We start from the raw sequence: 14,038 nt of genomic DNA on the forward strand, positions 1-14,038 counted from the left end.
CTGTGCCAGGCAATTTACATGCATTATCACATTGAATTCCCACTCCTTTCAAGGAGAACACAGTAGGCTCAGAGAGGTTAGGTCACTCCCCCAAGGTGATCCAGCTGTTGCATGGAGGGGCCTGGGGTTCAGGTCACTCTGGTTCAAAGTCTGTGCTTTAAATATTAATCTATAATTGTTCTTCACAATCAAAAAGCAAAAATAGCACACACGCCCACCAAAACACCATACAACAAACACAGACACACACGAAACCGACCAAATTACAATAAAAACAGCCCAGACTTGCCAAATATTAAACATCAGTTGTATGCCAGGCAAATCATATTTTTTATGATAAATCCATTTTAACAACCCTAAGAGGAAACTGAGGCTCATTAAGGTTAGGAAGGGTGGACATGGCCACCTAAGAAGGGACACAGCCATTTCTGAAGTCTGCAGTCTCCCACTACACCATATCACATCACAGGAGGGGAGCTCAGCATAATGAAAGAGAAAACTTTTATGATTATGACTTTCAAAAGCTAGAGGTTTACAAAGCGGGGTGTGCATCCTCAGAGAGAAATGATCTCCCTATACAGGCAGGAGGTATCCAGTGAAGATGCTTTCCAAGGGGTCCCTCCACTGGTAGGGGCTGCACAAGATCTCCACAGCTCCGAGGTTCTGTGGGTAGCGAGCGCTAACAAGAGACCAGCTACCGTGGGGAGCCAACCTGCCACCCAGGAACACAAACTTGGTGTTTTCAAGGCTGGATGCTGGGCCGAGGGGAGGCCTCAGCCCCCCAGTCCCAGAGCACAAGCCCATCTCTTGGAGCCCTCCCTCAACTCGAATTTCCCTGACCGCCCCCTCCCCCCCACCCCCGCCACCTCCCCCCTAGTTGGGGAGAAGGCACTGGCACCTGGCCTGGGCAGAGGGTCATGTGGGTGTGGCGGCCCCTCTGCACATCCCAGGGGCCGCCGATTCACCCGGGCCTTTCCCTTTTTTGAGAACTGGGAGTCTGCTGGCTGGGTCTGTTCCCACCAACAGTGTTCCCGTCCAGGGAGCTTAAAATAGTGCCTCTTGGCTGGGGCTCTGGAGCGAGCAGGGAGGCAGGCATTTGTGCAAATATGGGCCTGGGAGAAGGACTCCGACCCGGGGGGGTGGTGCGGGTGGGCAGCACAGCAGGAGAGCCAAGACCTCCTGGGGAGGATGCGCCCTCCTGGTCACAGCCCCCTTCATCTTGCAGCAGAGGCGCCTGCTAATCTGCTCTGCCTGCCCACCTGACTGGGTCCACTTGGGCAAGTCTTTAGGCGGAATCCCGCAGGTCCTCCCCACCCAACAGAGCCTCCAAGGTAGGTCCACCGGGAACAGGGAGCCTCTGCGTTCTTCTGCTGGTTCTATCCTTGTCCCCGCCTCATATTGCCTTTCCTACCTAGAAACACTGCAGAAGCATCCCTGAAGGCCCAACTCAAAACGTGTTTTAACCATAACAGTGACAATGGCAGCTACCATTAATTGAGCGCTCACTTTTGTCAGGCACTCTGCTAAGTGCTTTAATATGCATTGTCTCATTTGATCCTCATAGCTATCCATTGAGAGTTAAGTTATTATCCCCTCCAATGTGCAGAAGAAACTAAGGCTCAGAGAAGCCAAGTAACTTTCCCAGGTCACACAGCCGTGACGGGATAGAGGCAGGATTAAAACTCAGGTCTATCAAGCTCTGCAGTCTGAACTCTTACCCCCTGGGCTGCACCTCCTCCTTCAGGTCCCCAGGGCTCTGGTCTCCCGTTCTCCATTCCAGCATTTTCACCCTGAAGTACAGCTGTTCTGATTCCATGCATCAAATATTTGGTCAATGCCTACTGTGTGCCAGGAACATTGCTGGGTCCCATGCCCACACCCTGAGTTCTCAGATCCCCTGAGGACTCTGGTTTGGGCTTGGACTCAATGATCTCCCCTAAGCTCCGGGCCCGGTCTATTTGAGGATGTCAGGATGGGGCTGGGGCTAGCAGAGACCCTCCCGGATGCCCAGCGACCAGCCGCACGCTGCCCTCCTCTCCTGGCTGCAGTGCTTGTCTCCTTCCTCCCCTACAGGGAACAGCACGTGCAGGAATCAGACAAAGTTGCCTTGAATCCTTTGTGACTTTGCGCGTCTGGAGCCTCAGTTTCCCCATCCGCAGATTCAGGATAAAATTAGGGTGGTTGGGAGGATTTAACGAAACAATGCACATGCAGGACTTAGCACAGTGCCTCGCAGTCAGTACGTAGATATTAAGTGCCAGCGATTATTATTACTAATTGTTATTTTCTGAAAATTATGGTGTCTAGGTTCCAAATGCCTAGCACATAGTAGGTGCTCCCCGAAGGGAATCACTCACACATCAGAGGGAGGCCCCCCACCCCATCCTGCCCTGACTCCCAGCTGGCTGTGCCATTCCTGCCGGGAGGTGGAAGGCGTCCTGGGCAGGGTCGCTCAGGCAGCTGGTGAGTGCCCACTCACCAGCCCCCTCATTTTCAGTCCCAGGGCCCAATCCAGGGAAAAGCGACGGCTGGCGGCTGGCGAAGCTCCGGCAGGTTGCCGCCCTTCTCTGGGACATCTGGCTTTCTGGTGGTGCCACCTGGCGGAGAGCACAGCACGGCTCCTGGATGAGCTGAGGGCTCTGGTGGCTCAGAGCACAACCACCCCCGTCCCTCAGTCTCCAGCCCATGCGCCCCTCCGTCATTCACATGTACCCACCACCTCCCGTGGGAACAGACCTCAGACCCCACCTTGGTGTGGGGCAGAAGGCCCTGCCCAAGTTCCTATGGTTCCCTCTTGGGCCTGGCTTGGGTTTGGGTCCCACAGTGGTCTGCCAGGGTTCACACTCAGGACATCCCCGAGTGCAGATGACCCTTCAGTGGTTTCTAGAAACTGAGGCTGGAGGAAGGGCCCTCCTCCTGGCCTGAGATGGCCCAAGAATGGGAAACCCAAAGCTGGTCACTGGGCCTATCCCTGACTCCCCACAGCCCCTTCCTGGGTACCCCACAGTTCCTTCTCCCCATTGTGAGGGGTCTTGGGCCCCCAGAAGGACTGGCCTAGCTCCTGGGCTCCCTCCAGACCAGCAAAGAGGCCCAGCCTGGCTCTGACCTGTGTGTATACAGTTTGGGGGAAGAGTAGTAAGAACTAGGAGCCTGAGCTGTGCTCCCACCTCCGGCACAAACATGCTGTGTGAGCTGGGTAAGGCCGGTCCCTCCCTGGGGGCTGGTCTCCTTGTGGTAAAATGGGGGTGGGGGTGGGAGCATGAGCTAAATGATGGGTAAGGACCCCTGCGGTTCCCAGACTGGGTCCTTGTTAAAGTGCAGGTTCTGGGGCTTCCCACATCAGAACTCTGGGGCCAGGACCCCGGACAACGAAGCTGGAAGCTGGGGAGGCCGGTAAGTCCTGTCTTTGGAAGATGGAGGCAAGGGGTGTGTGTTCCAGCAGGGAAGGACCGTGTGGTGGTTTCAGGGCTCTTGAGAAGCAGAGGAACCCCCTGCACCCCAGTCCTCCTGCTTTATTCTCCCCACCTTCCTGTGGGTGCAGGGAGGGGCCACCCCAGCTGCATGTCTGTCAGAGCCCGCCGCTGGCAGCAGCAGGGGTGGCAAGGAGCCTGCATGGAATACAACCAGGCTGTCCCCGTCTTTTGCCCTCATGCTTGCTGTTTCCTTGTTCAAAGGACAGTGGCAGCGGGGCTGGGACAGCCTGGGGTGGGAGTGGGGGCCCTTGTTGCCTGAGGAGGTATTTTCAGAGTCCCCCTCCCTCTGGAGTTTCCAGTGATAGAATAGAGCCTTGTCTAGTATTTGACCAAATATGGTGGTATCTCTCGATGAGCTGGAGCCTCAGCCAGCTCCTCAGTTATGCTGTGGAAACCTGCCCTGGACAGATTAATCTTGTGACATTCAGGAGCGCCTCGTACCCCGCGTGCCTCCCCTCGGCCGATTCCTGTAAATGGCCAAGAGTGGCCCTCAGCAAGCCTGTGCAGTCCTGGCTGTCTGTTCCCAGTGTTCCTCCCCATCTTCTTCACACTCCTTCCCACCCCCTCGTCCGCCTCCCTGCGTGGACTCGCTCACTCACGTTTGGCCGGGTTGTCGCTTGAGGGGAGAGATCTTTCCCAGCAAGGGGGTCAATTCAGAAGGTGATTCCAGGACCTGTGGACCCTGGAGTCACCTGGGCTCACGAGACTGTGGCCTGAGCCCGTGAAGCCCAGGGCTCTCCCAGCCAGGAGGGTGGGCCCGAGCCGGGGGAAGGGAGAGCTGGCTGAGCAGAGAGAACCGTGCTAGCTCTACGGCGAATGTTTAGAATAACAATTCCTTTCACAATAAACAGCGAAGTGTTTATTGAGCACTTACTATGCGTTAGGCACCAAGCCAGCTGTTTAACATGGGTTATTTCCTTTACTCCTTATAATAGCTCAAGAGGTGGATGCTTTGATTATCCCCATTCTAGAGATGTGGGAGCTGAGAGACTCAGAGAGATTTGAGGGAGAAATGGGCCAGGTCACTGTCGACTCCTGGGCAGACCTCTGTTTTACAGAGAAGGAAACTGAGGCTGAGAGAGAATCAAAGTCAGAAGTAGCCCCACATGGGCAGGGCCTGGAGTGGAGACGGTCTGTACATGAGGCAGGGCGCTGCATCGGGAAGGCCAGGACAAGCGGCCGTGAGGTCCGCAGGGATCCGAGACTTGGCCTGCATGAGAGCACACATTCAGAAACATGTTCACAGCAGGCCGGAACTGTGCAGAAAATATCCCAAGAAAAACAGCCTGGGGTGGCGGATAGAGCCCTGCACAGGGATCAGGCACAAACCCCAGCTCTGTCATGTCGAACTCCCTGTGTAATCCTGGGCAAGGCCCTTCCTCGCTCCTGCCTCAGTTTCCCAGCCTGTGAACTGAGGGGGTGGGACTCTGGTCACCGAGGGCCATTGAGCTCACCTGAGGCTGGCTGAGGCTGAGTGCCTGAGACTGTTTCTCTGGGACATGTGGCCTGTGTCCCGCTCCTGGCCAGCACACTCTGAGAACTTTGGCTCTCCTGACCAACGGACAGCCCGTACCTCCTCCCCCTTCGCCCGGTTGCCATCCCCAAAGCAAACGAAGCTGATTGTCTTAGCCGGCTCTGTGGGTGCTGGCCGGGCGGCCGGCCGCAGGCCACAGGCGGAGGTGCCACCCGCCAGAGCCCCGCCAGACACACAGGGCATTGTCCCTTAGTCAACAGCCCCTGGGCACCTCGGCCGGGCTCCTGGCCTGCCCCCACGCCCTTCGCCGCCTGCCACTGCGCCAGGCCCAGCCCGCTGGGGGCCCGAGACTCCCAGCCGATGATGAGCCCACCCACCCACCCAGCCCCCAGCAGCCCCCTGACGAGCTATAATTGCTTCGCTCCATCCTGTTGCTGCCATTCTCTTGGCGGAGGCATCTGGGGTTCCAGGCAGGCGGCAGCTGCAGGCCCACCGCCCGGCTCGCGGGATGGACTGGCCGCACAACCTGGTACGTGGCGCTTCCCCACCCCACCCCCACCCCTTTTTAAGGCCTGAGTGTTTCGCTCCTTCTTTCCTATTGATTGATGGCTGCCTCTGTTTGGTTTGGAATCTGCAGAGGTGAGTTCTCACTCTGTCTCCCCCAGCACCAGGGAGAAAGAGACTGGTCTCAGAGCCTGCAGCCATGCCCAGTAGCTCAGGCTCCCGAACTGGGCTCGGCCCGTCCACACTAATCCCTTTCAAGCCAAAGGCATCCCTGGGACGTCCTGGCAAACTCAGTTATCTGGGTTTTTCCAAAGCGTCCCTGAGTCCTGAGATCCAGGCTGTGTGACCTTGGGCAAGTCCTTCTGTTTCTCTGGTTCCCATCTGTAAAGTGAGGGACGGGGACTCGATTCTATGCTGGGTTCTGAGCAGAGAGGCAGACTTTAAGAATGCCACATGAGAAGCTCAGATGAGAGAGCCTATTGTTAGCGAGACATTTTTCTGCACCAGAATCTAGGACCAAAAAGGAAGAATTTAGTGACTTGAATCTCTGTCGTGGAGTTTGCGCCAGGAGATGGCTCTGCCAAGAGGGGCTATGCCGAAACTTGTTTCCAAGGGTCAAGACTTGCTGGGGAGCTGGATAAACCAGGCACGGCCATGCGGGCTATGGGGTGAGGGATCCAGGGCAGGGAGAAGCCAGGCCAGATTCAGCAAGATGAAGTTCCCCCTGGAGATTCCTCCCTTCTGGCCGGTCCTGCCCCCATCCAAGTCCTGGCCCTTCTCTCCGTGGCTCCCTGAGGAGCCTGGGTTCTGCTGGGCCCCCAGCTCCTCTTCTGTGTGAGCCAGAGGCTCTCCTGACACTCCTGGTTCTGGGGAGGGTGGATACAAGTCAGCGAGGAGGGGACGAGAGGGTCGAGCTTGGAGGAAGGGAGCACAGGTGTCGTGGAGATGGAGTCCAACAGGGACCCTGGCCCAAGGCCCGCGCGTCTCCCCAGCCTCATCTCATGCCCCCGCCTCCCACCTACTCTATTTCAGCCTCGCTGTTTCCCTTCACCAGCTCAGACCCCCCTCACACTGTTCCCCCTACCCGTAAGCTTTGACAGACCCCTTCTGCCCACATCTGCTTCCCTCTTATCCTTCAAAACTCTCCTGACATGTCCTCTCCCCAGAAAGGCTCTGTGAGACCCCTCCACTGCCACTGGGCTGAGCGGGTGGCCCTGCTCTTCTGTACCTACACACTGCACAGTCCTGCCGTTACACCCATGAGCAAGAATTCTGTGCTTGTTATCTTGTGTCCCGTCTGCTCTCCCTCCCAGACTGTAAGCTCCAGAGGGGCAGGGAGGATGAACTATTCATTCACTCAGACATGAGGGATCAGACAGTATGTGGAAACTGACGCGAGGCCTGCCCTTCATGGAGTCTGTGCTTAGTAGGGGGCAGACATGTAAAAGAATCACACACACAAACTGTAAGACTGCAGTCTTGCAAGGCTCGTGTGGCGTTGAGAGCCCAAGAAGGTCCATGAAGGCATCCCTGAGGAAGTGACACTGGAGCCAAGACAAGGGTGAGAGGCGTTTAGAACATGAGGAGGAGAGGTAGGATTCTGTAGGCAGCAGCCTGTGCAAAGTCCCTGTGGCAGGAAGGAGCGTGGTGACAGGACGGGATTGAGAGAAGGCTGCAGGCTGAAGCGAAGTGTGAGAGGAAGCCAGGAGTGATTTGAGGAGGGAGAGCTCAGGCCCTGGAAGGTGACTTCATCAGATTTGCAAAGCTGGGAGGTGGGGGTAGGATTTGCAGAGACCTGGTAAAGAGACTGTTGAGCTGTCCAGGGAGGTGAGGAAGGCGGTACACAGAGAGAAGTAGATGGGTGGGAGATTTTTAAGAGGCGCAACAGACAGGACTTAGTGGTGATGTGGTGCATAGGTTTTGATACACATGTGCAGTGGGCTGGTGGGACCAGGCCAGGGCATGGCAGGTGAGGGTGGCCCCTATAGTGGCCTCTTCTCTTTCCTCTCCCCTCCCTTGGTCCAGAGCTCTCTCACCTTTGCCATGTGGCCTTCCTCCCCAGCTGTTCCTTGTCATCATCTCCATCTTCCTGGGGCTGGGCCAGCCTAGAAACCCCAAAGGCAAGAGGAAGGGGCAAGGGCAGTCTGGGCCCCTGGCCCCTGGGCCTCACCAGATGCCGCTGGACCTGGTGTCTCGAGTGAAGCCATATGCCCGCATGGAGGAATACGAGAGGAACCTTGAGGAGATGGTGGCCCAGCTGAGGAACAGCTCTGAGCCAGCCAGGAGGAAGTGTGAGGTCAACTTGCAGCTGTGGCTGTCCAACAAGAGGAGCCTGTCGCCCTGGGGCTACAGGTAGGCCAGATGGGGCAGCAGTGCTGCCTAAGGGGGGTTGCAGTGGGCATGCCTTGCCCACTGTCCCCATCATTGGAACAGTTAAGACCTTGGATTCAGAGGCCTGAGTGCCTAGGTTTGAATCCTGGCTCTGCCTCTTACTGGCTGTGTGGCTTTGGGCAAGTTGCTTAGCCTCTCTGAGCCTCAGATTCCTCAACCTACCTCACTGGCTTAAATGAGATGTCCAGGGAGAGTACAGCCGTTATGGTTCTCCAAGTCTCCGCTGAAGCACTTGCAAGGCCTTCCCAGGATGTCACTTCCTCCAGCTCAGGGTACCTTGTACACCTCACTTAGTTACAGCACTTCTAGGCAGTATTGAGTTGGCTGTGTCCACATCTAGCTCTCTGCTAGACTGGGGCCTTGCACGCTGCATCAGCATAATCTAGGGGTCCTCGTGCCCCACCCAATCAAAATCTCCAGGGTTGAGGCCCACAGAGTGGTGCTTTATGCATCTCCACATGCTCAGGATGCTCAGCCAGGTTTGAGAATCAAGACCTGCGACCCCTCGATGACAGGGGTGGGGTCTCACCTGGAGCGTAGCTCCGCTGCCCAGCACAGCACCTGGCAGGCAGAAGGGGCCACATGTGCCTGTGTTGAATGAATAATGAAGAAATGCACTGACCTGAAGGATCCTCACTCACAAACCCGGGCCAAAGGTTTTTTAGCCACACAACTTATGCCCTGAGACTCCAGAATATCATGTTCAATAGAACTTTCTGGATGATGTAAAGTAAGGTATGATAGCCTCTAGCCTCATGTGACTACCGAGCACTTGAATTGTGGCTAGTGTGACTGAGGAGCTGATTTTGATTAATTTAACGTTAAGCAGCCACGTGTGGCTAGTGGCTACCACCTCTGGAATGTGGCAATTGCAAGGGTCCCTAAAGATCCTCCCTTTTCACTTTGACTTTCTTGGGGATCCTATAAAAATGTAGCTTCTGATTCAGGAGGTCTGGCGTAGGGAGGAGATTCTGCATCTTTAACAAGCTCCCAGGAGATGCGGATGCTGTGGGTCTGCAAGTCAAGTTCACCTTCCACGTTTAGCAGATGAGGAAACTGAGGCACAGAGAAGGAAAGGTCACAAGGCAAGTCTGTACTCTCAGCTCTAGGAGGGAACTCGTCTGTGTTGTCCATCGGTGAACACCTAATGTCTAGGACGGACTCACTCACATGGTGGGTATGTGAAAATAAAAATATCTGTTGAATGAATAGAAACAAGTTAGAATAGCAGCCAGGCCTCCTGACTCCTCTTCTGGCGGGGATTAGGCATCAATGTGCTCACATATCATTTTCTGCAGATTAAGTTTCCCAAGAATATAAACAAGGGAGGAGGAGTCAGGGAGACACACGGAGCCTTGGGCTTCTTTGTGATCACACAGCACAATCTAGAATACTGGGATGGGCAGCTTGCTGGATGAATGAAGAAAACTGGGTGACTGACTGGTGACCTTGAGCCGGGATAATCTTGGGTGGTGACTTGCCTTCCAGAATCTTCTATTTTCCCACCTGGAACACAGAGTTGGTTGCTGCCGTTCCTCCAGCATAGCAGTCTTGCTGTGGGAATGAAAACCCCCGTCAGGAAAGGCAGGGGCGTGGGGGGTGGGTGCCGATTTGCTCTTCCCCGGACCACCTTCTGCCCTGTGCTCTCTCCTGCCTGCCTGCAGCATCAACCATGACCCCACCCGTGTCCCTGCGGACCTGCCGGAGGCGCGGTGCCTGTGTCTGGGCTGCGTGAACCCCTTCACCATGCAGGAGGACCGCAGCATGGTGAGCGTGCCCGTGTTCAGCCAGGTGCCTGTGCGCCGCCGCCTCTGCCCGCTGCCGCCGCGCACCGGGCCCTGCCGCCAGCGCGCCGTCATGGAGACCATTGCCGTGGGCTGCACTTGCATCTTCTGAACCGCCAAGGCCCTGAGCTGGTGGGCAGTGGAGACAGCCCTCCCTGCGCCCCCATGCCAAGCAGAGCCAATGAAAAGTAAACGCTGTCTTTTCTAAAGCAAGACCTTGGGTTTGCTCCTTGTGGCTCTGAAGCCAACACCAAGTGGGGAGAGGAGGTTCCTGGGAGGTAGAGTTCAGATCAACAGAAAGGAGGATTTTCCATCTCTCAGAGTTCTCCAACGCTGAGAGGATAGGCTATTTAAAAAGTACTGCATTCGTCTCTACTGTTTAGGACAGTTGTATACTTCCTTTAATTTGGGTTTATAAGCCTCTATCTCAGCCAAGGTATTGGAGCTTGGTTGGTTTAAACCTATACAGGCATGAGCAAGAGCTACGTCTCCAGAGTTAGTTAAGGACCTTTGCAAACGAGCCCTTTGGCAGCAGAGAGCTCCCCGTCTCGGGAAGGGTTCCGCTAGGGCTGAGCCTCTGAGGACATTGTGGAGCAGATTCCTGCTCTGGGTGGAGAAGATGATCTCTAAGGCCTCATTCTCTGAGATTCTCCCCAGGTGGCCAAAAAGCAGGGTGGGGTTTTAACCTGGGCCAGCGAGCCCTTGAAATTTTCGTATGGATAGGTCTGTTTCTGGGCTGGGGATCCCTGGCTTTGAACAAGCACTGACGAGTTGAGAACATCAGCTTAGATCATTCTTTCATCCAGCCTTATCCACAGAGGGTTTGCTGGTATCTCATGGTTCTCAAACTCGAGCTAGCCTCAGAATCCCCTGGAGGGTTTATTAAAACACAGACTGCTGGGTCCCGCCTGCAGAGGCCCTGATGCAGTAGGTTCAAGGTAGGGCCGAGACTGCCTTTCTCTACAATGGTTTCTGTGCATTTCTAATGCAGCGGATCCCAGGCGATGCTGATGCTGCTGGTCTGAGGACCACACTTTGAGAGCCACTGGCTTTTATGAAGACACTTTGCCGATGAAAAAGGCAGTGTGGACTGACTTGTCCTAAAGCCCCTGTGGGTTCCTGCCCCCTGGATACTAATCCCTCCCCCGCCCCCCCCCCCCCCCCATTAGCCCCTTGCAATTCAATCCTCTCTCTGCCCTCCTAGCTCCTGTGGCAAATCCTAAATCAGCTGTTCTGGGGTCTAAAAATACCTTGCCTCCCCGAGGACAGCTGAGGGGCTCAGGCCATTTTCCGAGGGTAAGAATAGCTGGCACTTTAGAGTTAATTTCAATGAGGGGGCCAACAGTCAGTATAGGAATCCTTTCCTTGGCTGCTGTGACTTCAGTGCTTAAAGCAGCTTCTGCTCTGAGTGTTTTAAGGGTCTAATTCATGAAAGGGCAATGGTTAGGTATGTGCCTGTCTGGGGTAGTAAGTAACTTACCTTTTTTGGTATTGTTCTAGAGCGGATACTGATTAAAATTACCCCAGGAAGCTTCGGCCTGGTTCCAGACACATGGAAAATAGACTTCATGTGCCAGTCCAAGCCGATGCCTTCAGCAGCCACTTCTCCTCCCTGGGGAGCTGCTTGTCTCTGAGGCCCCACAGTCTACTTTCCTGGTCAAAAGACTTCAGCCACACATGAGGGACCCACTGCCTCCAAGGCCTTTTTGTCGGGTGAGGGCCTGGGAAGACCTGAGCTGCAGGAGGGCTGGTCTAGTCCTGGGAGACCCCGGGTGCCTGGGGCGTAGGGACTGGGCGGGGAAACTCCTCATCTGGGTGGGACGGGCTCCTACCAGAGCATCAGACACACGAGATCCTCAGCAAAGCTGGTTAGTTTCATACGGATGATGCCTTTTCCTCTTTCTGGGCTTCAGTTTTCTCATCTGTGAAATGAGCAGAGGGGCCTTAGGGATCTCCAGGGTCTTTTCCAGTTTTACTGTTCTGCGACTTCGAAGCTTGGCCTCCTGAGCCTGGCCTGGCAGCTGGCCTTTCCTGGTCCCCTGGTTTCAAGGCAGCAGCAGGGAGCTTAGGATTGTTTGAGAGCTGGGTCTACGCTGCGTCTGCACTGCACCCTGGCACCTCCTTTGGTCTGAGTCTAAATGTGTTTCACATTTTTCACTGTATGGTGAGAAACCCCCATTGGATGCGAACGGGGGCCGCATCTGCCTCCTTCAGCGCTGCATCTCCAGTGCCTAGCAGAGTGCCCAGTGCAGAGTAGGGAGGGGTGCAGGGCTTGGTGAAGGAATGAATGCATGCGTGCATTCATGTACAGAGGCCTCTAGGGGGAGCCCAAGATCCCCCCAGCTCCTTCTGTTGCTCCTTCAAAGGCGGTTCAGGAACAAAGCATTCCTCCTTCCTCCACCATTCCTCCCCCACCCCCAACTCTACCCTCCACAGTGCCCCTTTGCCCCCCAAAGGGCTGAGCTTTTGCTTGGGTCCCCTGCTTTAGCGGTGAATCCCTGCGAGGAGCCTAAACGTCTACTACACTGCATCCAGGACTACTGAGGATAAGTGTGGCCTCTTTGCTGTTTTATTTGTAAATGCTCCCTCTTCTCCCAGAGGGCTGTGGGCCCTGGGGGCTTCTGTCCTGGCCTGAGAAGCCTCCGGTGGGCCCTGGGCAAAGGCTTCCTGCTGGTTCCCGGGCTCCCTTCTGCCACCTTCGGGAATCGCTGGCTTTTCCTTGCAGGCAGGGAAGTGGGGAGATCCAGCCTCAGGTCTGGGCTTGAGGAGGCAGGCAGCGTGGACATTTTGGCCCGCTTTGATTCTGAGCTGTTCAGGCCTGCCTACCCAGATGAAGGAAGTTTCTGAAGAACCAGCCAGCATACTGCAGTCAAGCTGGGGCATGGAGCCAAAGCCCAGCCGAGGACTGGGCATCGAGGGTAACTGCCCTGGTCTGCCTCTTCTGGGCACACATCCTTAGGGATGCAAGGGAGGGCTGGTTATCAGGGATAAGTTTGGTCTTGGCCTTGGTCCTCTGGCCCAATAACAATGATCATCAGTTACACCATAACAGCCCATGGCATCTTCATTGCAAACACAGACCGTGGAAATATGCCGTCACACACTGATTTGACTGGACTTGAGAGGAGGGGGAGGGCACAGCCCCAGCCTGCATGTGGTTGACATCATGCCTCTCTCCAACACTCTTTCCACCCCTCTTGTAGTTTGGATGAGACCACCTCTGCTCCAGGGGCGGGACTTGACTGTTCTAAGCCAGTCAGCTTAATCTCGATCCCTGTATCCTGGTTACTGGCCCAGGAGCTAAGTCCTAAGCCAATCAGCATGTGGCATTCACTTGGCCATAGGAATTGGTTCAGCAGGGGCCCAACTGGTCCAGAGCCCAGAATTTGGTTCAGGGGTCGTGGGAGAAGACCCTCTTGCCCGGGAGCTGTTGGTAGCTATCGTTGACCGTGAGAGAAGCAATGGCCTGGCATTGCAGTGCTGGGTATCTGCCCTGTAGCCAGACTTTTATGAGAAGCAATAAAACCCTTTCATTGCTTAAGCCAGTTTCAGTTTGGTTTTCTACTACTTCAAATACAAGCATTTTTTACTGACATGTCAGTTTCATAATTCCTATAATAACCAACAAGTGCGTGCGACTTACACTTTACAGGCACCATCTCTTTCACACCCCCCGCACCCCCAGCATAGTAAAAACAACTTTGGAGCCAGTCTGGGCCTCTGCCTACTTGAAGAGTATTTTGCCCCATGGTGAATTCAATTAATTTGAAGAAGCTCCCGATTTCAGCTCTGTTCTATGAACTTACCAAGCGACCTTGAGCAAGTTATGTCCTCGCTTTGGGCTTTTATCTCCCTCTCTACAAAGAGAGGGAAGTTAGCTGGATGACCTCTTGGGCTACTCCTGTTAGGAAAGACACATTGTCACTGTCATTTGGCAGCCTTGTGTCTTCCTGGCATCTGGGCTCACCACCCCCCACCCCCACCCCAGAGCCAAATTTAGCAGGTCCGGGAGGAACCTGAGCACCTGCATCAGATTAACCTCTGAAAAACTATCCCAACACCTTCTTTCCTTCCTATACTCTCCTGGGGTGAAAGTTTGGGGGTGAGGTATGACTGCCCTCTGCCATCTGGGAACTTGCCTTCTTACAAGACAGATCCATCGTATTACTCCTCAACCCTTGCCTAATGAACAGAATGGTTAATTTCTCCAGGTGCCAAGGAAAAACTTTTCTCTTTCTATGGCCTGGTATGTTGCCCTTTTCCCACTGTTTGCCAGGAAGCTCGGAGCTATACTGACAGCACTGCTGGGGTAACAATCTCTTCCTTGGGTCCTACCACAGTCATCTTCCCCAACATGCAGTGTTGTTGAGAGGTTTGGATGGTATCTAGTAAGGTCATAACTAGATACACAT

General features: G+C 54.9%; 1 protein-coding gene across 3 annotated transcripts; it reads left to right on the forward strand.

The window, feature by feature from the left end:
- Nucleotides 1-1,138: 1,138 nt before the first annotated feature.
- Nucleotides 1,139-9,839, forward strand: IL17B (interleukin 17B). 3 transcript variants are annotated; one of them, XM_070569209.1, is made up of 3 exons: nucleotides 1,139-1,331; nucleotides 7,514-7,803; nucleotides 9,507-9,839. In XM_070569209.1, exons 2-3 carry the CDS (start codon nucleotides 7,625-7,627, stop codon nucleotides 9,736-9,738), a joined length of 411 nt encoding a protein of 136 aa, XP_070425310.1. In that variant the 5' UTR covers nucleotides 1,139-1,331; nucleotides 7,514-7,624; the 3' UTR covers nucleotides 9,739-9,839. The 3 variants fall into 3 exon arrangements, with proteins under 3 accessions (XP_070425310.1, XP_070425311.1, XP_008526531.1); XM_070569210.1 differs by lacking the exon at nucleotides 1,139-1,331 and adding an exon at nucleotides 3,248-3,393; XM_008528309.2 differs by lacking the exon at nucleotides 1,139-1,331 and adding an exon at nucleotides 5,099-5,476.
- The last annotated feature ends 4,199 nt before the right edge of the window (nucleotides 9,840-14,038 follow it).

Source organism: Equus przewalskii, chromosome 13, assembly GCF_037783145.1.
Source record: "Equus przewalskii isolate Varuska chromosome 13, EquPr2, whole genome shotgun sequence".
NCBI classification, from domain to species: Eukaryota; Metazoa; Chordata; class Mammalia; order Perissodactyla; family Equidae; genus Equus; species Equus przewalskii.